General features: G+C 41.9%; 1 protein-coding gene across 5 annotated transcripts in view; it reads right to left on the reverse strand.

Annotated features, from left to right (window-relative positions):
- ATG7 (autophagy related 7) overlaps positions 1-27,568 on the reverse strand; it is a 274,769-nt gene that overhangs the window by 154,526 nt on the left and 92,675 nt on the right. For all 5 annotated transcript variants that reach the window (XM_054481308.2, XM_054481312.2, XM_054481310.2 and 2 more), the window contains one exon: positions 12,372-12,452. In XM_054481308.2, the coding sequence (XP_054337283.1) occupies positions 12,372-12,452 (81 nt within the window). The remainder of the gene's footprint in view (positions 1-12,371; positions 12,453-27,568) is intronic.

The raw sequence follows: 27,568 nt of genomic DNA on the forward strand, positions 1-27,568 counted from the left end.
GATGTCATTTAAAGAATATCTGTATTCAAGGGAATACATGGGAGAAAGCTACCCTACTTCAAGTAAATGCAAACCAGAAATATTTGCATTTTCAAAACAGCACTGTCTTGGATTCTTAGCAGCTGCATGTCCCTGCCCTCCAAATGTTTCTTAAAATACTTAAGCTGAAAATTAACCAAAATGAGAGATGAACTATGTTTGTCATAAACAGTTTGAGAAAAAGCTTTTAAACTCTCAACCCCCAGCCTGCATCTGTGCTAAAGGACACCTAGAAGTTGCTCTAGCCCACATGACTTTCAAGATGCTACAGTCTGAAACATGACCATAAGAAATACATTCCTCCGGGTATCAGCATTCCCTTTTCAAAGGACAAGATTTCCAAAGACAGCCTGAAGGGGCCTAACCAATCAAGTCCTCGAAGCTGCTAAAAATTTAAAGTGAAATTATTCCCCCCCCCCCCAAATAAGTACAATGGAATTCTATGCATATGAATCCTACCACATCACTGTCTGAGAGATGATTAATATGGTAGAAAAGTGAACAAGAAGTTGGAAATCCTGGACTTTCATGTAATTTCTCTGAGCCTAATGCTCTCTCCATCTGATAGACTGGGAAGCGCTCTTGCTAGCCAATTCATAAGACACTGGAAAGGGATACTGGGAAAACATCCATAAAACGATGCCAAAGGAACACAGAAATGCTGTAGCACTTGAAAAGATTAAACCAAGTCCTCCCTGCCCATGTTGCACTGGCTTCCAACCCATTTATAGCTGCGGTAGAAAAAGCAAATGATTGAGGCTGTAAAAAGGCTTCCAAGAAGCAATGTGGGACAGGGACAAAAACCGCTGTGCTGGCAGGCAGCAGGCATCACCCTGAGCCCAGCACTGCCATGCTGGTTCTCTTCTGTCCCTGCCTCTAACAGGACAGACAAATTCAGAGGGAACACAGACAAGAAACCTCTCCCAAGATTTATGCCAGCTCATCTAAAGTCATAGGCTTAACATTGGCCACAGATACCTGCACAGATCTTCAGCCTCCAGGAGATGAGAATTCATCCTTCCCCATCAGTGCATGCTCCGGGGAACATTAAACCTCAGCTTCATTTTGGTTAATAATTAAGCTCCTAGATTTACAGCTGACATGAAAAGAAAAGGGAAAAGGAAAGAAAAAAAAGACAAAGAATCTAAAAACCTGCACATTAGTATTTGCTCACGTCTTGAGGCCAGGCCCTGTTTTGTTCCCCTCCTTTTTTGTCCACTTCTAAAGATGGAAAGTTTTTTATGGCTGTAAATGACAAAAATGAGTATATTCAGGAAAGGAAATGGGAATGGCACCTGATCTCTGTTCAGACGAAGGACCAACGGAAAACACTGACAGTGCCAACTACATGACACCCATCACACGAGCTCTTATTCCAACTTCATGGCTATGGTACTGCAACTACTTTATACCTGAGGAAACTAAAGCTCAAAGTTTGAGATACTCGCTCAAGGACACATGGTTAGTGGGCAGCAGATAAAGCCAGTGCTCACTGCTGCTGCACTAGCCATATCAAAATGTCCTGCCAGCTCTTAGCTCAAAAGATAGGATACTTTCGAATTCCCTTCTAACGTTCTCATTTGTTCACACCCATGTGCCATTTTAAGCCTTGCAGTACCTTAAACAGTTTTTAAAAAATTTCCTGCAAATTGCTCATTCTCTTTATTCACAACACACAGCTTCAAATTACTTTCCGAAAAAAAATAAAATAAAATAAAAAAATCAAACCCACCCAGAAAGGTCAAAAAGTTACCACTGCTGAGGCTATTACGAGGAAAATACTGTGAGAGTAAAAGCAGTTTCCCAAGAAGAACATATCAAACTAGCACAGCCCAACAGAAACATACAGTCTCCCCCAGGGAGCACTGTGACAGGGTGCATTTGTTGGGACTGCAGTCCTTCTGCTGAGTGGGATAGGATGACATAGGTCTCATTTTCCAGGTATACTTTCAGCGCCTATTGGAATATTCTCAAAAATAGCAACTAGTGAGTGATTAGGCAAAGACAGCAGATATTATTAAATGAAACTCTTGCTCTTCCAATAGAGCTGGGAGACACACATGTTTTTGTTTTCTTACTCAGACATTAGTCTATTAGCAAGTCATTTTGCACTCTTTTTTTAAAAATCTGTGTGCCTTATGATTAAAATCAATCTTCCTTATCAGTCAAGTCAAATTGAAATAATGAAAATATTGTACATAGGCGTATTAGCAATTTTATGGAAGGTTTTACTCGGGCAACAAAATAAATGGTCTTCTTTAAGCAACAGCGATGTTGAGCTCACATTCCACGTTTGGGATATGTAGGAGGTTTCAACACAACAGAGTAATTACCACTTGCCTCAATCCCCACTTTCGTTACCCTCTCCCTTCAAGGTCCTTTGTGGAAGAGCTGACATATAAAGAAAGGAAAATGCAAAGTACAACTGAGAACTAAGAGAAATCCAAATTTTTCCCAGGCCTTCGCACATAACACAAAAATATGCTTTGGCATGGATTCCTATCCCAAGGTGGAAGGCCAATAGAGTTCTTTAAAATATCCAAATGCTTCAATGAATCCAGAGTCAATTACAAAGACACCTTAGCTGCCTAGACTTATGACAACAGGTGAGTTCAGATTACGATTCAACACACGCTCCACAGTAGTCCTCGTGGGAGGCTGAGCATATATTCCAATGATGCTGCCCTTACTCGACTCTGAATGCACACTTGTGTACTGTCAAGAAGACTCCTCTAATTTGCAAAACTTGCTCATGTGTATTCTCCCACTGACTGTTCACATTTGGCACACTTGCAGTAGCTTAAGGCCCACACAGGCGGTATTTTCCCATCTTAGTCTGATGGCTGTAAATTCAAGATGTCTAACTTTGGTATGTGATTTAACCAGTCATTAGATATTCTAGAGAAGAGAACCATGCAGCTTATTCTGTGTTTAAAACAAAAAGCACTAACAAAACTTTCATAATAAAAGAATTAATACAAAACTAGAGAAGGTCAGACACTCTAGAAAACTATGATTAAGTTCATACCCACATCACTATCATAAATACAGTATAAGATGTTATATGAACAAGTCATAAAGATAACTTCAGGAATAAGACATTCTCAAACAGTTCTTCACATCTCTTTTTTTTTTTTTTTTTTCTGAGACAGGGTCTCTCTCTCTGTTCCCCAGGCTGGAGCACAGTGGCACCATCTCGACTCACTGCAACCCCCACCTCCTGGGTTCAAAGATTCTTCTGCCTCAGCCTCCCAAGTAGCTGGGATTACATGTGTGGCTAATTTTTGTATTTTTAGTAGAGACAGGGTTTCGCCATGTTGGCCAGGCTGGTCTCGAACTCCTGACCTCAGGTGATCTGTCCGCCTCAGCCTCCCACAGTGCTGGGATTACAGGCGTGAACCACCATGCCCGGCCTATATTTAGGTATTTAAGATAATCTATTTAACTAATGATATATATATATTGTATAAAGCCTCTGTGTGTAAGAGCATATATATCCATAAAAGCTTTCCCAGTTCCAGCTGATGGCTCCCTTGTTTCAGCAGCTGGGTAGCAGTTACAAGTCCATGTTCCTCCCTCCCTATCTTACAAAGTTATTGAGGGTATAGGCAAGAGGATGAAGATGAATGTACTATATAAATAAAAAAAAAAAAGAAGGGGCCGGGCGCGATGGCTCACACCTGTAATCCCAGCACTTTGGGAGGCTGAGGCAGGCGGATCATGAGGTCAGGAGATCCAGACCATCCTAGTTAACACGGTGAAACCCTGCCTCTACTAAAAGTACAAAGAATTAGCCGGGCGTGGTGGCAGGCACCTGTAGTCCCAGCTACTTGGGACGCTGAGGCAGGAGAATGGCATGAACCCGGGAGGCGGAGCTTGCAGTGAGCCGAGATCATGCCACTGAACTCCAGCCTGAGCGACAGAGCAAGACTCCTTCTTTAAAAAAAAAAAAAAAAAAAAAGAAGGAACATAAACAGTGGCTAGTTGGGGACCTTTGCCCATCAGGAGTCAAGTCAATGCACCCTACTAGCAGAGGGAGAACTAACCCTTTGAACTCTGAGCAGAGTTAGTACCGTCCTCCATCACCCAGTTGGATACAGCTGGGCCTAAAGAAATGAAACAGTTGATCGAGAGACTGCACAATCTCAGAGACACAAAAACTCGTGGTAAATCAGCCCCTGCATCTCCCTTTACTACAGTTGAGGAAAAGGAGTCCCCAGAGATAGATGGTTGAGTTCCCAAAGCCATAGGGGCAGCCATGGTGGGACTGGGACTGGTTGCAACTCTCATATCCTACTACTGTCTCATCTAGGAGAGCTTGGGAATGGTACCAAAGAAACACTCCTAGAGCAACGGTGCTTTATGAGGATCCACAGATAAGTTTCAGGGACTTCATGAAGCCTCTGAAATTGTCTGTAAAACTGTGTGGCTTTTTTTTTTTTTTTTTTTTGCTCTGTCACTCAGGCTGGAGTGCAGTGGCGCGATCTCGGCTCACTGCAAGCTCTGCCTCCCAGGTTCATGCCATTCTCCTGCCTCAGCCTCCCGAGTAGCTGGGACTACAGGCACCTGCCACCACGCCTGGCTAATTTTTTGCCTTTTTAGTAGAGGCAGGGTTTCACCATGTTAGCCAGGATGGTCTCCATCTCCTGACCTCGTGATCCACCTGCCTCAGCCTCCCAAAGTGCTGGGATTACAGGTGTGCGCCACCACGCCCAGCCAGCTTTGCATTTTTAAGGGGAACAGTGGTGACTGCTTTCATCAGTCGGAACACAATCCATGACTCAAAAAAATTTAAGAATAGGCTTGGGGATAAGACTAGAAGTGAATGAGATTAATTCCAAACTAAAAGGAACTCAAGTTTTCAATACCCTGAAGACTATGCTTGGGCCAGGCTGCCAATGGAACCATCTAAGGAAAACACAGCCCTCAACTTTCTGGTCTGAGTGGCAAAAGGGATCCTGTAAGAAAAAATTTTCTGGGAAAACTAGATGTGTTTGTGACCACAGGTGACAGGGAAAGGAGTAATCATCACAAGCTGTAACTACTAATTAGGTGGTCTTAAAAACCACAGGTCAAAAGTAACGAGCAAGGCCATGTTCTCTGGAATCATGGAAAAGGTTTTGGCTGTCATTGTCAAGAGACATGAACGGAAGGTTTCTGCAGCCTTTCAGAGCCAGGGCAGCCTTGGCCTTCAAATCCCTGATTCAATTCCTCCCATTATACCTGTGTGTGGACAGTGAGCCCACAAAAGGCTGCATGTACCTCAGGAGACCTAACACAATCACAGGGGTCTTTGTTTTCTTATTTCTGATGTCAACACCAGTCCCAGGAGTGGGCAAAGGCCTTGGTACTTGGCCACAGGGAACTGGATACACGTCAGCCATTGCAATTTCCCTGGGAAACATCTATGGATGAGGAAATAGAAGCAAAGGGAGAAATGTCCAAGGTTTTTCAAGGCGGTGAAGAGCCAAGAGTTCTGAGGTTAAGGCTTGTAGCTAAATACTCTTCACCAGCTCTGGCTGTATATTCCGTCTCCTTTTGGGAACCAAGCAGTTATGGAGATTGGAGAAAACACTAGTTGCTAAGGACAAGATGTGGGATACATTTTACACCACACAATCATACATATGGAATCCATCACACATTAAAATAGAAGATTTGAGGCCTTGCTGGGTAAATGAGATAGGAAAAGAGAACCTGAGGGTTACTCATCATTTTCCAAATCACAGATTTATATCCCTTTTGGAAAGAAGGAAAATCTGGCTGCAGCCCAGTTTTGAGTAATATTTGCCACTGAGAAGCTGTATGCAAAGATTCCTGGCACAGGCTGTGGAGAGCTCTTCCGATTGGGCTCTGGCCAGTCCTTGTAAATGATTGAGATTTAAAACCCTATCAAATCTGAGAAGCAGGGAGTATCCTCAGTACGGCACCATAAATCCCTTATAGTAGGAATGTTCAGGGAAAAATGATGTCTATGTATACCTATATACATATATATTTTTTAAGTCAAGAAGTGTTGACATCACCAATTAACAGTGATCTAAATGGCTGGATCGTGGTTATTTTCTTTCTTAAATATATTTTCTGATTTTTCTGCAATTAAAAATCCATTGCTTGTGAAATAAAGGAAATATAAAATATAAAAGCTAATAAAGTGTCAATAGAGAGCCAGAACTTATCTCATTCAACTGACTCATTGAAGAAAATAAATGAAGGCGGGCAGAGTGGGAGAGCACCTTGCTTGTGGTCACTTGGCAGTCCAGCAAGGGATGCAGAGCCAGGACCCTGGAAATCCCCTGACTTCCTGCCCTCCACACCACCCTGCTGCAGCTGCCGGATTCCTTAGGCTAGGAAACCCCCTAAAAAGCTCGGTGCTAGGTGAGCAAGAGTTTTACACATTATTGTAAAATTCAGAACAGCAGCTTTAAGCATTAGACAACGTATACCAGATTCCAACTCCAAGGTTGGCCAAAATTAAAACGGCACTCACAAAGACAACAGGACGATTTGTAGAAAATTGGGTGTCCCAGGCTCAGCCACAACTGCTCTACTCAACAACTTCCTAACTGTGCCATGTTTTGTTGTCTCTGGCTATTATACATGCAATTCTCCACTGCCTGGAATTCCTCGTGTTCTCTCCCCCAGGTGTTTCTAGAAACTCCTGCTTGACCCTTTAACATCAACTCAGAAGTCATCCTCTGCAAGGCCTTCCCTGGTCATCACATTTACAAAATTAATTGGTATTGGGATGCCATAACAAGAAGACAGACTTGCTGTAGGGCATTTCACAACGGAACAGATCGTTATTGGCTTATAAGTCTGTCTCACCCTCTAGACAGTGTTCCTTGAGGACAGTGGCTATTTTAATCATCTTTGTATCTCTGGCACACAGCAGGGACTCAAATATCAGTTGAATTAAATGAATGTCTGCTAAGAGACACATGGTAACAGTTTAACCCTTCCTTTCAAATCTATGATTTGCCTTTCTAAGTGGTGCATTTGCAAAGCCCTTAGGTGACAAGTTGCTTTGGGACAGAGGTTTCTCTTAAACATTTAAGTAGCTGGCTGGGCGCAGTGGCTCACGCCTGTAATCCCAACACTTTGGGAGGTCGAGGTGGGCAGATTACAAGGTCAAGAGATTGAGACCATCCTGGCCAACATGGTGAAACCCCGTCTCCACTGAAAATACAAAAATTAGCTGGGTGTGGTGGCGCACGCCTGTAGTCCCAGCTCCCCGGGAGGCTGAGGCAGGAGAATCACTTGAACCCAGGAGGCAGAGGCTGCAGTGAGCTGAGATCACGCCACTGCACTCCAGCCTGGCAACAGAGGGAAACTCCGTCCCCCGCCCCCCCCAAAAAAAAACACTATTTAAGTAACTAAGTTGACTTTTTGGTATTTCATGCTTCTTTTCTTTTTGGCGGGGATTTGGGGGCATGGGCATGACAGAGTCTTGCTCTGTCGCCCAGGCCACAGTGCCATGGCATGATCTCAAACTCTGGGCTCAAGGATCCTCCCACCTCAGCCCCCCAAGTAGCTGGGACTACAGGCATAGGCCACCACGCCTGGCCAATTTTTGTATTCTTTGTAGAGGCAGGATTTCACCATGTTGCCCAGGCTGGTCTCGAACTCTTAGGCTCAGGTGATCTGCCCACCTCAGCCCCCACAAAGTGCTGGGATTACAGGCGTGAGCCACCATGCCTAGCCCTTCATGCTTCATAAGTAACAAGAAAATATGATAGAAGGTAGGTAGGATTATATAATATCAAAAAATAAATGGACAGGCTGGCTAGAGGACAAAGGCCAAAACAAAGTACGATTTACCAGCTGACATTTATTATTCCTACCCAACCCTTACCCTATCACTCTTCAAGATATGCCCAGATACACACAGAAAGCTAATAGCAAGTCACTTTGAGGAGTTTAATCATAACCCATCAACAGAAGAACCTATTGCATAGTCAACACCAGAATGAGTGTATTGTTAGGGTTGCTAATCACTAAAATCTCAAGATCAGGTTTCTGGGCACATCTTGCTGCATCTGCGCAGGTCCCAGATGGTATGCAAACCAAGTTTGGAGCCTGATTCTTCACAACAGGCTGTTCCTGCAATATCAAGAAGGTTGTGAGTAATAGAATTGTGCAACAAGAGCAAGAATACTCTGCACACAGTCTCCTCCTGCACAGTCCTGCTCCTGACTCTGCAGGTCTGAAAAAAGGTTTTGGTCAACTTCTGGGTCCCAGAAACAAGGTTATTATTGCAAAGAACACCTGAAGGTGCCTAGCTTTACTCCTTTTAGAGAAGGACTAGTCATAATATACAACATACTTCCCCTTCCCCCAGAATTGACTGGGAAAGGGTACCTGGGAACTTTCTGGAGTGATGGAAAAACTCTAATATCTTGATGGGAAGAGTGTGGGTTTCATGGGTGTATACATTTGTTAAAACTTACAGAGTTGTTTTAAGATTCATACATTTCACCATATATAAATTTTACCTACGAAAAAAAGAACTATGCACAAATAGGAACTGTAGGTTCTAGGTTTATTTTCTGTAGTAGTATGGGCTAGCAATTTTGAAACTACTTCCTGTATATTCTAGACTTCAGCAAGTGAGTAAATATATCCAGGATACGGCTGGACGCGGTGGCTCAAGCCTGTAATCCCAGCACTTTGGCAGGCTGAGGCGGGCGGATCACGAGGTCAGCAGTTAGAGACCAGCCTGGCCAACGGAGTGAAACCCTGTCTCTACTAAAAATACAAAAAATTAGCCAGGCATGGTGGCGAGTGCCTGTAATCCCAGCTATTTGGGGGGGGCTGAGGCAGGAGAATCGCTTGAACCTGGGAGGCAGGCAGAGGTTGCAGTGAGCCGAGATCGCAGGTTTCTCACTGTTGGAGAAGGTAGTCAGAAATATGGAAAAGGGAAAAGTAGCATCACCAAAAGGTATATATTATGTAACTCCTGACATGAGAAGACAGCATCACTTCTTTGGTATTTCCACCAAAAATTCATAACCTGAATCGAATCATAAGGAAACATCAGAAAAATCCACATGGAGGGAAATTCTACAAAAATAACTGGCAAAATATCAAAACATCAAAGTTAAGAAAGATAAAGAAAGATGAAGTAACTTTTCCAGATTGAGGGGAGCCAGAGACACGACAACTAAATGCAATGTTTGATCCTCAACTGGATCCTGGTCTGGAAGGAAAAAACCTATAATGAACATTAACTGGTATAAACAATAACATTGAATACACAGACTGTGGATTAGAAAATAGTATTGTGCAAACATTAAACTACCTGAATTTGATAAGGGTATTGTGTTTAGGTAGAGAATGTCTTTGTTCTTTGGAATTTACACTGAAGTATTCAGTTGTAAAGGATCACAATGTCTCCAACTTACTCTCAAAATTTCAAGAAAAAAATGGGGTAGGGGAAGGGAAGAAGGAGGGATTGGAGGACGACAGCACATATACATGGGGCAAAATGTTAACAATGGATGAATGTGGGTAAAGTGTATACCGGAGTTCCTTGTAATATTCTTGCAATGTTTCTGTTAAGCTTAAAATTATATCAAATAGAAAGTTACCCAGAAATACTCTATCGCCAAAAAACATTTAGGTGAAAGTCTAACAATAACAAAGTAATTTAATGCACAACAGGAAATTCTTTCAGGAATATTGATTTTAAAAATTATACTTTTCCCTCTGATAGTAATGCCACAATACTCTAGTTAGCTTGGAATTTCTTTTAGAAGTAAAGAGCAACTCATATAAACTCTAAATAAGGTCTTTTGAAAGTTCATTGACAAATACCATCTGTTTAGAAAGTTCTGCAAGACAATAGGTAGAAACTGGAATGAAAGTGACTCCTCACCACCCACCTCTCCCCACCATTCTTCAATATTTTTCCCCTAAGATGGAACGATTCACCTCGTTATGTGCCAACCTAAGATCAAATAGGATAAGAAATGATTTGTGGGTAAATGTTCCAACTTTCCTGCTTTAGAAGCAAAGCACTGTATTCTTCCCCACCTCAGGCTACATGAAAAGCTCTCACTTGCGTGCACGCGTGCTCACTCTCTCTCTCTCTCTCTATATATATATGTGTATATAATGTATTGCTTTGTTTGTTTTTAATAAATAAGATAATGAACAAGTGCTTTACTATTCAGCAGAACTTATTCTACTTCCCCAATCTGTCTCTATTTGTGGTTAAATCAAGACACAAGCATGGCCTTGATCCTGGCGGGGAGGAGGAAACATACTGAAAACTACCAAAGGAAAAAATTACTTCATGAATGTCAAAGGATACATTTTTAAAAGTCATTTTTAGCCCCAATCTTTTGAAACAACAACTATGACATGACTCTGTATAACATGTATTATACTAAATATACATTAAGAAAAATTCACATACACAGAAATGAAGATGTAATTGGATTTGTCATTTTAAAGTATTAATGTTGGGTTTGCAGATAATAGAGAATGACAATCTCCTAAGCGAATAAAGAAGGTAGCCAAGTAAGTAAATGCTGCGTTTCTACTGTAAGGAAATACGTGCACCAATGAAGCAAACTTTCCAGCACAAAAGAAATTTAATACTCAGACCACATGAAAAGTGATCGCTATGGGAATAGCACAGCTGTTAAAATCCAAGTCAGTTTGTATTAAATCGTCCAACATGTTTATGTAAAGCAGGACTCTCAGAATGATCACCAAGAGGAAATAATTTTGCTAACAAAAAAGTGATACCTATATTTAATTTAAAGCTTACAATAAGTGTGAAAGAAAAATGCTAAGCTATTCTCTTTTAAAGTATATGAGGAACGCCCAGTTAGTTTGTATGCTTGTGATTCTTTTATAAACAGTATCTCAAAGGCTAATTTAATTAGAAATAGAACAAGAATGAATGAGTGTTTGCATTTCACTTAGAGAACCCAATTATCTTTATTTCATTGACTAGCCAGACCAACATAAAGCCATAGAAAACCTGGCACCTGTGCTAAATTATTTCAGTATGAAAATTAATACTACCAAGTTATTTTGAGACCAGTTAGCTCAACCATTCAAAGAAAAAAAAATCTGCTCCACTAAAGATGTAGTATACAATCCTAAAACTTGCATTTCTGAAGATGGGGGTGCATGCAGACATCCTTGAGGCCCTGGCTTGAGCAGATATATCTTAAAGGAAACTACAGAAAGAATGGGCTCATGGGTAACTTACTGACAAAGTCTAAGCTTGAAATCTCAACATAGGCACTTGGGATGCATAATAAAACGGGCTTATTTTACTTCGGAAGCAAAAAGAAAATAATTAGTCTAAATTTTTGAGCATCTAAACGTAACCAAATTTATCAACATTGCTTGTCAATTCTACATTCAATTTTTAGAGAAACTGGTCAGGATTGTGCTTCCCATAAAATATAGCCCAAGTACAGTTTTCAAAGGAAGCTTGTCAACTCAGAATAGAGAAAAACATCCCTAGAATTCTCTTTCTTCCACAGTGGCAGACAGATGAAGGCTACACGAAAAATAGTCCCAAATTATAACTGAGAAGCCACAGTTGGGGATTAGTGGTCACCAACATTATTTTGTATAGCACTTCAACATGAAAATCTTTACTTATCAGCAATCATGAGCCTTAAAAGCCCAGGTCAAGTCACTGGGCAGTAGAAGGCTGAAAGGGACACTTGAAAGGAAATCAGCTATCACATACAGTGTACATGTAAAAATCACTCAGACGGTATCTGAAAGCCTATTAAAACATGAGATGCCATCACTGTAGTTTTGAGATATATCAGCCGTTTCCCATTACGATGGCTAACATACCAGCTCTATTTTTAGAGCTTCTGGAAAGATCAAAGCTGAAGGGGCCCTTTTAGTGGCTCCCCATCCAGGCCCCTAATCTCTGTTTACTTTTTCTTTGTAATTATGTGGATCTGCAGAAGATGCATAGCCAGGGCCACCTCACCCTCAGAGTAACGCTTTAAAAAATTGCTCTATGAGGGTCCCGGGTAGGAGGGAACCCTCTGGGGAGGAACAAAGAGCAGTAAAGTTCAAATTCAAGACAAAATTAGCATGATGCAAGTATTGATACAGAGTTGAAATATTCTAACTCAGTCTCCCTACACATTTTCTCAGGCTGGTTTTAAAACACTGTGAGAATGAATACAGATCCATGAAAACAAAGTCCTTTCTGAGGGTTTAGACCCCACCCTTCCCCCACAAAAAGCCCTTAGTTGGTTTCAATGGCTCCAGCTGGTGAGGCTGTGGTCAAATGCTATCGGCTCACTTTTAAAAACAAGTCCCTCCAATACAAAATGACTTACTTTGGAAGAACAAGCGGTACATTTGTCAAATGCCAGGCTGACGGGAAGGACATTATCAAACCGTGACAGAAATCCCCGGATCTAAAAACAAACAAAACAAAACAATTCACATCAAACACACAATGACCACATCTATGAAATGCATGTCTGGTTTCTGACAAGAAGTAGGAAATGATTAATATGGCGGCTCGGATAGAGATTATGAGCAAAAATAAGTTCGAAATGAGTATTTTCTCTTGTAATCAGTCTGCAGAAGAACTATATTAGGTCCTTTATTCCATTAGGAGCTAGGGCTTACAAGCTTTTCAAATATTTCTGACCTAAAAACAAACTGAATCTAAAATACAAAAAGCAAGCTGTAGTATCTAAGTATTTTTTAATAAATGTCTTCCAAAATGTAACAGGTCCACTGGTATACTCAACTCTTAAGCTCCTACATGTGTTTTAGTGAATATGGGGTAAATACACATTTCTACGACATGAATTTGGGTGGGGTCTCACAAGGAAAGATGGCTTGGGGACTGTGGAAGGCAGAAATGGCCCTAGACATATCCAGTTATTTACTTGATTTGGAACAGATAGAGATAAAATGTAAAACATCATCAGATTTATGGGGAAACAGCACCACCTTGAGCATAAAATTCTGGACTACAACTGAGTTACATTTCCAGAGTATCAGCTATAATCAGGTTTCACAAACTATCACTGAAGTAATTTATTCAGAACATTATACCTCTATATACTATACTTACACCAAAGGGGGAGCTTTAAGCTGTTCTATATATGATAAAAATATGAATGGTAACATCTCTAAAGTCTTCATAGGACTCAACGTTTATAATAAACCAGACAACACAAATATTATGAATTAATTTATTTGACCTTTCAAATACCCCATTTTGTGTTGAAAAACCTCAGGCTCAGGAAGAATGGCAACTTGGCTCAGGTAAACAGTAAGTAATGAAGCCAAGATTCAAAAATGGACCTCCTGATGTGAACCTGCCCCAGGCCTGAGCTTCTCTGCTTCCATCCCTCTCAGAATATCACACCATTTGTCTTCAACACTAGGTCTCCTCACAACTTTAACTCTCACTTGAATAGAACAAAAGACCCAATCCACCACCATTTAGCCATCGTATTAACACCATGCCCTCTCCCTCAAATCCTCCACCCCCCGAAAAACAAACAACTTGACAAACTCTTTAAAGAAAAAGGCTTCTTCTGAGTTTTGGATAACTCCATCCTGATGCTCACACTGTAACAGTGTTAACTGTTTGTGCATACTTCTCTCTGGAGAAAAATCAAACCTGGAAAAAAATGCCTACAGCAATTTTTTTTTTTTTTTTTTTTTTTTTGAGATGGAGTCTCACTCTGTCACCCAGGCTGGAGTACAGTGGTGTGATCCCAGCTCACTGCAACCTCTGCCTCCCAGAATCAAGTGATTCTCCTGCTTCAGCCTCTCGAGGAGCTGGGATTACAGGGGCGCACCACCACACCTGGCTAATTATTCTGTATTTTTAGCAGAGGCGAGGGTTTTGCCATGTTGTCCAGGCTGGTCTCAAACTCCTGAGCTCAGGTGATCCGCCCGCCTCAGCCTCCCAAAGTGCTGGGAGTACAGACGTGAGCCACTGTGCCCCGCCAAATTTTTAAAATGTCTTTATCAATATGCTATGTGTTTTTTAATGCAATACAAGATCAAGTGTTTGATAGAAATGATAAATTCGGGCCAGGCGCGGTGGCTCACGCCTGTAACCCCAACACTTTGGGAGGCTGAGGCAGGCAGGTCACCTGAGGCCAGGAGTTCAAGACCAGCCTGGACAACATGGCAAAACCCCATCTCTACTAAAAATACAAAAAACTTAGCTGGGTGTGGTGGTGGGCGCCTGTAATTCCAGCTACTCGGGAGGCTGAGGCAGGAGAATCACTTGAACCCAGTAGGCAGAGGTTGCAGTGAGCTGAGATCACGCCATTGCACTCCAGCCTGAGTGACAGAGCGAGACTCCATCTCAAAAAAAAAAAAAAAAAAGATAAATTTGGTAACTGGTATGTTGGATAGCCTCATTATAAACATACGAAAATATGACAACTATTTAGTTCCTAACATCTCAGGAATGTGGTAACCATTTCATAATCCATGACCTGAGGCATAATCAGGGTCATAAGTTTGCTATTCAGGATGTCAAAACAGGAGACATCAAAATAGCAGAAAAGAGTTTAATAGCAAGTCACAAATGGGAATGCTGAAATCTTCATGAGCTCTGAAGTTACAGGCTTGAGAATACTTATACCCCAATTACTTTTATATTAAGTTTACTTAGAAAAGAACTTCATCACATTTAGCATATTTTTCCATTAAAGTTTTTTTAACATGGCCTACAAGTCATGTGTCCATCTATGTTTCACGGAAAGGTTTCTGCATGCTGTTTTCTCTAATACGGTTTTCATCAAACTTACTTTATGTTGCACAAATACTGGTAATTTTCTCTGATACTGTCTTACCATTGGAGGTGAGCAGGTAAAGCTGAGGGACAGGGAGAAAGTAGATCCAGTTGTGGTAGAAGGCGAGACAGGAAATAGAGAAGAAAAACAACAACAACAACACAGGTGGCGAGGAATGGAATAAAAAGGAGATGCTGTGCACGGGATTGGTTGAGTGAGGGTCCACACACCACTGTTCAGCAGTCCCAGGCAGTTCTTTACTAGGAAACAGATTTTCCCAGAAAATGAAGTAGAATAATATGTGTGTGAGGACTTTCAAATTCACCAAGTTTGTATCAGAAGGCCCACAATTTAACCAAAATAATTCCAGTTTTAGATAATTTAAGACAGGAAACCCTTCTTCTCAACCCGACTGCAAAAGACTCCTAAGGGGGTACACTTCCACAGGTGGGCTCCCCCCCTTCTAGCTAATGCAAAGGCTCAGCTGTCAATTTTCCTAATACACAACTCCGAGGCCTATCGTTTTTTACCCACTCCCTATAGCTGACAAAATAAGGCAGACAAGGCCGGGTGCGGTGGCTCCCGCCTGTAATCCCAGCACTTTGGGAGGCCGAAGAGGGCGGATCATGAAGTCAGGAGATCGAGACCATCCTGGATAACACGGTGAAACCCCGTCTCTATTAAAAATACAAAAAATTAGCCGGGCGTGGTAGTGGGCACCTGTAGTCCCAGCTACTCAGGAGGCTGAGGCAGGAGAATGGCGTGAACCCGGGAGGCGGAGCTTGCAGTGAGCCGAGATGGTGCCACTGCACTCCAGCCTGGTGGAGAGAGCAAGACTCCGTCTCAAAAAATTAAAAATAAATAAATAAATAAATAAGGCAGAGAATTCCTTGCACTCCAAGGTCCCTCTGCTCTAGGCCCAACCCACCTTTCCAATTAAATTTTGGATTGAATTTTTTTTTACAGACTCTGTACAACTGCTAAACTGAACTACAACTTCCCTCCCAAAGATATTCTTGATTTCCTGAGCTTGCCTCATGCTGAATTCTGTGACTCAACACTCTTCGTTTTGGTGACAGCTACATATCTAAGTGTTCACCTTCCTTAAAAACCGCTCAGCTCAAACACACCTCGTTCACAAATTCGCAATCTACTACCCAACCTAGAAATAGTATCTCTCACCTCTGAAATCCTTTTGATCTTTATGCCCAAAATACCTTGAGGAATAGTTTTGGAGTTTAAAATTCCTAGCAGGTTTGAGATATAATTCACATACCATAAAATTCATCTTCTAAACTGTACAGCTCAGTGGTTTTTAGTACATGAACAGTTTTGCAACCATCATCACTATCTAATTTCAGGACATTTTCATCACCCCCAAAAGAAACGCAGCAATTAGTCCTCATTTTCCCCTCTCTCAGACACCGGCAACCACTAATCTTTCTCTTTCTATTGTTTTACCTATTCTGCTTATTTACTATAAATGAAATCACACATGACTGGCTTCACTTAGCATATCTTCATCCACATGGTATCACATGTCAGCATTTCATTACTCTTTACTGCCAAATAATATTCAATTGTGTTGCTATAACACACTTATTTAGCAATTCATCAGTAGATGAGCATTTCTCTTGGAAATATACCTAGGAGTAGAATTACTGGGTCATATGACAACTGTTTAACATTTTGAGGAACTGCCAACTTGTTTTCCAAAGTGACCACATTATATTAAAATCTTGGCCGGGCGCAGTGGCTCACGCCTGAATCCCAGCACTTTGGGAAGCTGAGGCGGCCAGATCACAAGGTCGGGAGTTCAAGACCAGCCTGGCAAACATGGTGAAACCCCATCTCTAGTAAAAAATATAAAAATTAGCCAGGTGTTGTGGTATATGCCTGTAATCCCAGCTACTCAGGAGGCTGAGGCAGGAGAATTGCTTGAAACCGGGAGGCAGAGGTTGCAGTGAGCTGAGATTGTACCACTGCACTCCAGCCTGGATGACAGAGCAAGACTCCATCTTGGGGGCAGGGGGAAAAAAAAATCTCACTAGCAAAGTGTGAGGGCTCCAATTTCTTCACGTCCTTGTCAACACCTGTTATTGTCTCTTACAGATTATAGCCATCCTAGTGAGTATGAAATGGTATCTAACTATGGTTTTGACTTGCATTTCTCTAATGACTGGTAATGTCAAGCAACTTTCCATGTGCTTCTTGACCACTTGTCTTTTTTGGAGAAATGTCTATTCAAATCATTTGCCAAGTTTTAAACATTTTTTAAATTGCTGAATTGTAAGTTTGTTACATATTCTGGATAAAGGTTTCTTATCAAATATATAATCTGCAAATATATTCTCCCATTCTGGTTTTTTTGTTCGTTTGTTTGTTTTGATAGAGTGTCTTGCTCTGTTCTCCAAGCTGGAGTGCAGCAGTGTGATCTCAGCTCACTCTAGCCTTGAACTCCCGGGCTCAAGCAATCTTCAGCCTCTCCAGTAGCTGGGACTACAGGAACACACCACCACACTCAGCTAATTCTTTTGATTTTTTTTTTTTTTTTTTTTTTTTTTTTTTTTTTTTTTTTTTTTTAGAGAGATGAGGTCTGGCTGTGTTGCCCATGCTGGTCTTGGACTCACGGCTCAAGCAATCCTCCCACCTTGGCCTCCCAGGCATTAGGATTTCAGGCATGAGTCACCATGCCCAGCATTTTTTTTTTTTTTGAGACAGTCTTGCTCTGTTGCCCAGGCTGGAGTGTAGTGGCGTGATTTCCACTCACTGTAAGCTCCGCCTCCTGGGTTCACACCCTTCTCCTGCCTCAGCCTCCCGAGTAGCTGGGACTACAGGCACCCGCCACCACGCCTGGCTAATTTTTTGAATTTTTTTTAGTAGAGACAGGGTTTCACCATGTTAACCAGGATGGTCTCGATCTCCTGACCTCGTGATCTGCCCACCTCGGGCTCCCAAAGTGCTGGGATTACAGGCGTGAGCCACCGCACATGGCCTTTTTGCGCTTTCTTGAAGCACAACAGTTTATTTTAGTGCAGTCCTACTTACCATTTTTTCTTACATTGCTTGGTCTTTTGGCATCTTACATAAGAAACCATTGTCTAATCCAAGTTCATAGAGATTTATGTTATTTTCTTCTAGGAATTTTTACAGTTTTAGCTCTCACATTTAGGACTATGATCTATTTTGAGTTAATTTTTTAACATGGTATGAAATAAAGGTCTAAATTCATTCTTTTGCATGTGGACTCCTGCTGTCTCCATACTATTTGTTGAAAACTGTATTCTTTCCCAACTGAACTGTATCGGTTGGCCATTAAGGGTTTATTTTGGACTCTCAATTCTTTCCATTGATCTATATTTCTATCTCTATGCAAGTACTTAACTGTCTTGATTACAGTAGATTTGTACTAATTTTGAAACTGGAAAGTATCAGTCCTCCAACTTTGTTCTTCACATCCAGGATCGTTTTGGGTATTCGGGTCCCCTGCATTTCCATATGAATTTGAGGATCAGTCTGAAAACTATAATTAAGAAATTTTTTTTCTTTCTTGCTTTTAGAGGACAAGACACAGGCTGAGCTACTTGTATTTACTCACAGCACAGTGATTTGCTCATAAGACAATAAATTATGAAATGAATAAACAAGTAAACAAAAACAACCCAAAGCTTACAAAATTATTCAAATCTGGAGTATACAGAGAAAACAGGTCCCACACAAACCACAAGAAAAACTCTGACTTGCCACCATTCATATGCTCTGCATTGCATTCCCTCAATCTTACAAGAACTGCATAAAATTTAAAGAGCAAAAGTTGCACCTTACTTACATATGCATAGAAATCCCAGAGCAATCTAAAATCCAAGTACCTTATGCAAAGGTCCTAATAAATATACACATACCTATTGAGAGAGGCCAGGCTGCAACTCCCAAAGAAGTTAAAAAGATTTGTCCTTTGCTTGGGTGGAGAAAAATTCACCATGACCTTCCTACTTAGAAGTGTGCAAAGTCTTTAAAGCAAAGTGTTGCTCAGTGTTTTTCTAAACTTGCCTCATCAGAAGAAGCCCCTGGAACGTGATTCAAAAGGTCTGGGGAAAGGCCTGAGAATCTGCAGGTTTAACAAGAGCTCCAGGTGGTTCCCATCAGGCAAGCAAGGGAAACAGGATGCTTTGTTACTAACCTTAGTTACACTCTCCTGTGGTTTGCTCTGTACCACTCAGCATCACCTGTTAGCTGTCAGAAAACGGATGGAAGCACTTAGCAAGCCTCCAATTCTTTGTGCATTTTCTAAAAATAGCACCACCACACCACCTAATTTAGCTCATGTTAAATTAACATTTAAATTAAAAGGCTTTATAAAGTGATATCAAAGGTATTTTTCCATCCACACAGGAAACTAAAGCCTCTTGCTCAAAGTAAATTTTCTACCTTTTGGAGTTAGTCATAACTTAAGTCTCACACAGCTTACTCTCAACTCTTGCTCTACTCCTATTTGTTGTCAGTTTCTCCTTATAGTAGGGTAAGCATTAAACAGCTTTTCAAAAAAAAAAAGTTAACTTTCTGTAATAAAAACGATAAACACATGACAAAACAAACAAGCAAACCAAACAATAACCCATACTCCCATATTTACTTCCATTTTCCTATTTTTTAAAAAATTATCTAAACATTTAACTTTCTTTTAAACAGCCTCCCCTGAATATTGTTTTCTCATTCTCCCCTCTCCCCACAAGGGGAAAACATGGCCAATTACACACACACACACACACACACACACACACACACACACACACACACACACACACCCGCCCCTTACCTACCAACTTTGTAGCTAGTAAGAGGGATTCCTCAGAGTGGGCAAACCTTGCCTCCCTCTGCACATTTTAAGATTTCCATTACATTTTTTTCCCTTAGTACAGAAAAATATACAGAAAAAAATAAAAATGGTCCATATAGAAATTGGGTTGGTGGTTGCCTGGGGCTGAGGGTGGGGAGATGAACTGGGAGAAGGCACAAAAGAACTTTTTGGGGTGACAGAAAAATTCTGTATCTCATTTGTGGAAGTGATAGTTATGTGAGTGTATACACTTGTCAAATCATATTAAAATGGGTTTATTTTACTATATATCAGTTATGTCTTGAAAAAGGTGGTTGTAAAAAATGGCTTATAATCTTAATTTTTCAAAACAGTGCAGAAAAGTACAAAATGAAAACCCTAAGTCCCTGTTACCTCCATTCCCTCTCCCTGCAAAATAATCACCAACATTAGTGTTCCGTAGAAACGTCTAGAAAAAAAAAACTGTATGCCTAAACTAGCTCTACAATATTTGTATCTTTGCTACTCCCTGAATATTAAAAAAAACCCACCTGGGAATCACAGAGCCTAGAAGAATCCCAATTACCTGTGGTTTCTTGGCTCCAGTCCCACTCATCACCCCCAGGCCCAAAAGGGCCAAGCACTTTGAGTGGAAATCCCTGTTGTAAGATGTGGGGCACCAGGTTGTAGCTGAGCTTGGCTCACAGGGCCTTAGGAGACAGGACACACAGTCCTCACCGTGGGGAATGAAAACACGGCAGACAGGATGCAAAATGCATCAGAATAGGGCCTTTAAATGGTCGTTTGGCCTCACTCCTGGGCTGTTCCCAGCTGGACAGCGTGTGCTCCGGCAGGAATTCATTAGGCACACCTGTGCGTGTCTAATTAGCTTCCAAAGGCTCTCAGACAGGAACACCTGTTGGGGCTGGAGATGTGCACTGGGGACAAGGTGTCAAGGGTCCTTTTAGAAACACAACTAGTGTTGGTGGAAGCACAAAATTCAAAAAGCAGGATTTGGTCTGCTACCTTAAGGAGTTAAGTACTTTGTCCCAGGTGATGCTATCAAGAAGCCATTTTTTCATGGACAGAAGCAGTGGTTCTCAAATGCCTAATGTCCCTGGAGGTTTTTGCTCAGTGGCTCTGGGATGGGCTGGGAAATGTGTATTTTGAAATGGCTCCTTAGGTGATTCTGATGGAAGGCCAGGTATGGGAATCCCTGGATTAGGCTGTCTTCTGATTTAAGACCGAACGACTCAAATCCTATTCCCAGAGCCACTCGTATCACCTCCAGTCTATTCTCCATGCAGCAACCAAATCTAATCATATCACACCTCAGTGTTCACTCCCAGTGCCCCTGGGTTGAAGGTCCAAGCATTTCCAATGGCCTCTGCATTCCTGCCTTCTCTGCTGTGCCCCTTCTACTCGCTATCTCACAGGTAAACTGGCCTTTCCCTTCCTCAAACTCACTGAGCACCTTTCCCAGCCATTGTTTCTGCCTGTTCTATGTCCCCCTGCTAAAGCACTTACTTCTCTTCCTTTTCCCTTTCAAATAAACAAATGTTCCCTCTTAACCCTAGAAGCCAGGCAGGAAGGCATGACCTCGAATAATGTGGAAAATGATACCCCAGAGAATGGAGGGAGGAGAGCACTAAAATTTACTGAATTCCATGCCTGTGTTCAGGGCTCCTGGGTGTTTTCACACATTGCATCTCATTTTGGCCTCACTACCATCTTGTGGCACAGATCTCCAAATAGGAACATAGGAGGCTCAGGGAAGTGACATGGCTTGCCCAAGGGTCCACAGCTACCAAGTGGCAAAGCCAGGAATCTGAATTTTGTTCTTTCTGGCTCTAAAGCCTGAGGAATATAGCTGAAAAGCAAAGAGGTGGAAAGGAAGAAAGAGGCTAGAGGAATTAAAAAAAAAAACCTCCCAAACAAAAACTCAACACCCAGATGGCTTAATACCTATCAGGTGGATTCAATTATCTTTAGTCAATTATCCCCAGTTGGCCACAAAATAAATAGATCAGGAATAGGTAGGGTCCTCTTTCTTTCTGGGCCACCCACCCCTGGTGGTGTTTTCACCTAAGCTGAATAAAATTAGCTTCAGACCCAGGCCTCGATGGGAGGCTAAGATCCAATGCCCAGCAACAAACAGCCATTCTGAGAAAGCACAGTTGCAGCCACAACTGGAACTTGCTGCTTTAACTTCACACTAGCTTCCAGCAGGCCTGGCTATATTTCTAAAGCTTGGAGTTCGCATAAATAAAAACTAGCTCCAAACTCCAGATCGATCTTGGATGCTGAAAAGTCTTAATCAAGTTCAATGCCAAAATGGAGAGTGTAGCAACTGCAAAACCCTAAGCACACCAGAATGGTCTTTGTTTCAGCTAAGAGCTTCAGCTCCCACCACTGACCCATCTCTCACTATTAAGCTAGAGTCACCAAGGGGGCAGAAAAACTAAGCTGGACATGAGCCAGTGTTACCCTTAGAAAAACACTGCAGAATGGAGCAAATCTTCCCAACCACTCCCTCTCTACTCATTGCTTTCAGAGCTTTATGAGAGTCTTTATAAATTCCTTTTTAGGAGAGTGGGTAAGTTTCCATTTTCATTAAAAGTGAAAGATGAAACCAATATTTACAAGTGTCTCTTATGTGCCCAGAACTGTGCTAATGCTTAGTACGTGTGACTTAATCCATCCATGAATTCCAGAAGCTTATTACATTATCCCCATTTTACAGATATAAAACATGAGGTTCAGAGAAGATACGTAACGTGCCCAAGGTCACACAGGGACAAGTGCTAAGAGCTGCCTCAACTGGTTTTGTAAAATGAGATAGTGAATGTGAAATTAAGACACAAAGCTGGGGTTCTAATCAGATCTGTATGATCACAAAGCCTTCAGGCTGCCTTCCTAAACACGCACCTCCTAAACAGGACAGCCTCATCCAGTGGGTAAAACTCATGGGGCAAAGTGACATCCTTCAACCTATAAAGTGAGGCCCAACTCCTCCTGGGACAAGAGATGCAATCTGAGATGCTTCTGAACGCTGATATTATAATTTATCCTCCAGGGAAACAGCAATCTTGACTCTTCTGGGACCTCACAGAGGAAGCCCAGACATTGGACATTGTTAGACCTATACCCGGATCCTTCCTTGTATTCAGAGGCCTCCCCACTGGAACCAGACTCTACTACATCCAAATGGCTTGGGATACATCCATCACCTTAGATTACCCCAAACGCAAATGGAACTCAACACTGGGTGATCTTGTGCCAGTTACTTTACTTCTCTGAACTTCATAGTGCTTGGCACTTGGCAGAGTCAGATTACCTGTTAAGGGGATGGCTGGAAGGAGGGAAATAAGATGAAGAGGTCACAAACCATAACACCTGATACAATGAAACATGAGGCCTGCCCATTTTTTCTGCTATATCCATCATCATCAACCAGAGAGGTTTAGAACCAGAGAGGTAAAGGAGGCTCCTTTCCTGGGCTGCATCTCAGGAAATATGCTCTTATTGCTTATCTGCTAAGATTTCCCTCCTCAGCAGTCCATCTGTCCATGTCCCTAAGAGCACACTGAGATAAGTATTTCTGAACACAGTAAAGAGATTTTTTCAAAATCTAAAGGCCTGAGGATTTGGGGGACACAGCCTGTGCAGAAAGGCCAAATATCCCGAGATATGGCTAGAGATCCCAGCTCCACCTCAGCATGTGACTTAATTAGAGTTTTCCCAGGCCAGGTCCCTCCCAGGGTCCTGCCCTCGTTTTGGCTTTGTATTACTTTTCTGAAGCTAAAAGAATTCATGAAGCTGAGAAAACTCTGGGGTTGGCAATTCCAAGCTCAGAAGAATGGCCTATACACATTCAGGGTCTTTTTTTATCAGTACTTTAGAACCAAGAGTTCATTCACCTAAAGACAAAAGATGTGAACTGCTTGGTCCACAAGTGGGATAAAGCAGGAATGCCCCATCAATTACCTTGGTGTTTGGACAACCGTTGTAGCATCACCTTGATTCCTTTTTTTTTTTTTTTGAGACAGGGATTCCCTCTCTTACCCAGGCTGGAATGCAGTAGTGTGATCCTGGCTCACTGCAGCCTCAAACTCCCACAGGTGTGTGCTACCACACCTGGCTAATTTTTTGTAGAGACGGGGTCTCCCTATGTTACTCAGGCTGGTCTTGAACCCCTGGGCTCAAGCAATTCTCCCACCTCAGTCTCCCACAGTGCTGGGATTACAGGGGTGAGCCACTGTGCCTAGCCTTGTCACCTCGTTATCATCCTTTGAGGATGTACTGCCAAAGAATTAGCAGGCCAACAGGCTGTTAATTTCTGCCACATCCAGGATCTCTCACCAGCCGGCAAACCAACTTCCTGGAGATATCAAGAGTGGCCTGTACATTTTATAAATCCTGAACTGTGCCTCCTACACCAAAGAACCAGAAAAAGGATCTGGCCTTGCAGAGCTCAGCCACCAGCCAGGAAAAATCAGTCTTTCTTTCTTCTTCTTAAGTAAAAGAACACTGTTGATGGGAAGAAGGAACAACACTACTATAAGATTCATAATGAAAAAGTTCCCTCTACAAAAGACAACAGATTCCAAAGAGTATATACTATATGATTTCATTTACAGAAGTTCAAAATCAGACAAACATCTCCCATGGTGTTGATAATCAAGAGGTGCTTACCTCTCTATAGGAAGGATGCAATAATAATCCGAAGAGGCATGAGGGGGGCATTTAAGGTGCTTGATAGTTACTTTGTTCTGATCTGTGTGCTGGGTATGACTGTTCGTTTTGTGAGCATTCATCACATTACCACTTAATGATGTGTGTGATAATCTATACCTATTCTACACATCAACAAAGTGATTTTTTTTAAATCATTCTTTTTATAGACAGAAATTAGCTTATACTTACTGCTGCCTGCTTGCAGAATCTAATCCACGTACATTGGGCCAGAGACTTAAAAAAAAAAAAAAAAAAAAAAAACCTGAAACAAACCCATAAGTTCACCTGAAATGGTTTATGGTTTTCAAATTCAATAAGAGGTTTCTTCAGGCAGAATTTCACTGAATTTCAGGGCCTAATCAGGCCTTTTTTTTTGGCACTTGGCCAGTCTTTGGATGGGCCAAATTCTGCCTGTGGACCCAGAGACAGAACAACTAAGTAATCCTCAGGCCTCCTAGGTCTGACACAGAGGAGAGCAAAGACCCAGAGAGCACAGGAAAAGTTAAGGAACTTTCTCCAAATTACACAATGAGTTGCTGGTGGGGCGCCTTGTGATTCTCAGTCCAAGGACTATCACTTTTCTACTACATCTCTTCCACAGGGGCCAATTAATAAAACTTCTCCTCTAGGGAAATGAGAAAAATGAGCCCAGTAAACTTCACTGGTCATTCTTTGCATACAAAGTACACAAAGGAGTTTACCAAGTTCCTCTCCAACAGGAAATCATTTGTCTCTAAGAGCCAGGAAGAGGAGGAGGGAAGTGCTGAGTTTGCAACAGGGCATTGCAACACAGCCCAGTGTTTTTGTGGAAACGATGTTCCCCTAATCAAAACATGGTTGCATAAATGGACTCACTCCACTTAGGGGGAAAAAAAAAGTTGTTTAAAGCCTATAAATGGGGACCACACAACCCTGATTAATTTTTGAAGTTCTTTCTCCACTTTCTTTTTTAGAAAGTAGCTAAAAATAAAGGCTTGAAACTTGTAATAATGTAAGCAAGTAAACACACACACACACACACACACACACACACACACACACACACACACACACACACACACACACACACACACACACACACACACACACACACACACACACACACACACACACACACACACACACACGCTGGGCTTTTCCCATATATGGCTGCATTATTCTTCAGTCTTTGAAAAGGGCAAATGAAGAGATGGCCAACAACCAAAATAATCCTTCAGACATTTGAAAACGAGGAGAAAGAACTAGAAGAGTTGGTGAATGACAAACAATTGTGAGGCTCAATGGGGATAAATAACACCGAGAGGGATTAGTTGCCATAGTACTTTAAAAACATGGGCACATGCATTTTGACACTGGGCCCCTTCTATAAAGAGACTGTTTTGCCCTCTGGCCTCAGCACTGAGAAAACTACAACTGCAGTAATTTAACATAAAGGACTTAAAGAAGGAAACCAGTGCAGGGGCATGACTGAAAATTTAATTAAGGCCCTTCTCAGTATAAAGTCTGTAAAGGAGATGAGGGCACATCTCAAGGTCAGAAGAAGGGGGGAGACTTGGGAAAGATTCAAATGAGACACGACAGCATAAATAGCAGAGGTCGGCTCTGGAGGTCAGATTCCTTATGATAGATGGTTATTACCGTGTCTTTTGGGTCCTACATGAAATGTCTCTGTAGAGAAGATTAACACATGCATGTCAAAAAAAAATGCCACCTTGTGTGTGGGGGACGGAGGGCGGCACATTTTCATAGTGTTTTGTGGTTTTCAAGGCTGTGTCAGATGTAATCCTGGACACAAAGTAAAGCACCCGCTTTTCTTGATGTGGAAACTGAGACTCTGGGAGGCTAAGTGAACTCTACAAGTTCTTTTTTTTTTTTTTTTTTTTTTTTGAGATGGAGTCTCACTCTGTCGCCTAGACCACAGTGCAATGGCGCGATCTTAGCTCACTGCAACCTCCACCTCCCAGGTTCAAGCGATTCTCCTGCCTCAGCCTCCTGAGTAGCTGGGATTACAGGCGCACACTACCACGCTCAGCTAATTTTTGTATTTTTAGTAGAGACGGGGTTTCACCATGTTGGTCAGGCTGGTCTCAAACTCTTCTCCTCGTGATCCACCCGCCTCGGCCTCCCAAAGTGCTGGAATTACAGGCATGAGTCACCGCGCCTGGCCCACAAGTTCTATTATGGGTGGTTTTGTGCAAGGGGGCTGGGTACCAACAGGAAGCAAAATCTCCCAACATGCAGGCCACGGATCTTTCAACTCACAAGACCTTTGAAAGAACATTTGTCAGACTGCCAAGTTTAGGTATGGATTGTGGCTCATCCACTAAGTCTCTGTGACCATGAAGAAGTCATTTCCCCTCTTCTGATTCTCATCCTAAACTGAATATGACAGTGCCGTCCTAGCTCGCAGAAGGTGGGTGGCGAGGAGGAAGAGACAGACAAGCATGAGCTGAGTCACTCTGCTCTCTGCACTCAGGTCTGAGTCTGTCCTTGCAAATCTTCAGAGAGGACTGGTGGGCACCATCACCATTTCACTGATGGGGACAGTCATCACATTAGAGGAGAGGATACTTACATGGAATCTAAAAAAATGATTTCCAAATAAGACTGGAAAACCTCTTCAATCTCCCAAAAATATAGTAATGAAAATGACTGAAGAGGCAACATGAATTCTAAATGTTCATCCCACTGCCTTTTTCTTTTTACTCCCTAAGGGATGGAACTTCCTCATGATGCTTTGGATTCTTTTTCTGAAAAGACACCCCGCTTTTTGGTGACCCTGCATGCTTTTAATGTTTTTCCCATGTCTGCCTATAAAGGTTTTCTATTTGGGTTCAGAGTCAATAATAATAACGAACAACAGCAAAGAAACAGCAGGCATTGTTTGTTGAGGGCCTATGATATACACTGTTGCTAAGCCCTTTCTAGCAACCATCCATAATCCATACACTACCAGGTGATATCAGTATTACTTTCTCTATGTTACAGATAAGAAAACTAAGCCTCAGAGAAGTTTAGTGACTTGGCCAAGGAAGGCCATCTTTATAACGGCAGGGCTGGGATTTAAACCATTGTATGGCTGATTCCAAAGCCTGTTTTTTCTGTTCCTATTGCATTATGAGGCCTCTAGTCAGTTTACAAAACGCATCAAAGACTCTGGGCAATGCTTCTCGTTCGTGATTTCCTCCCATCACTATCCCACAGA

The sequence above is a fragment of the Pongo pygmaeus genome, chromosome 2 (assembly GCF_028885625.2).
Source record: "Pongo pygmaeus isolate AG05252 chromosome 2, NHGRI_mPonPyg2-v2.0_pri, whole genome shotgun sequence".
In the NCBI taxonomy this organism is placed as follows: domain Eukaryota; kingdom Metazoa; phylum Chordata; class Mammalia; order Primates; family Hominidae; genus Pongo; species Pongo pygmaeus.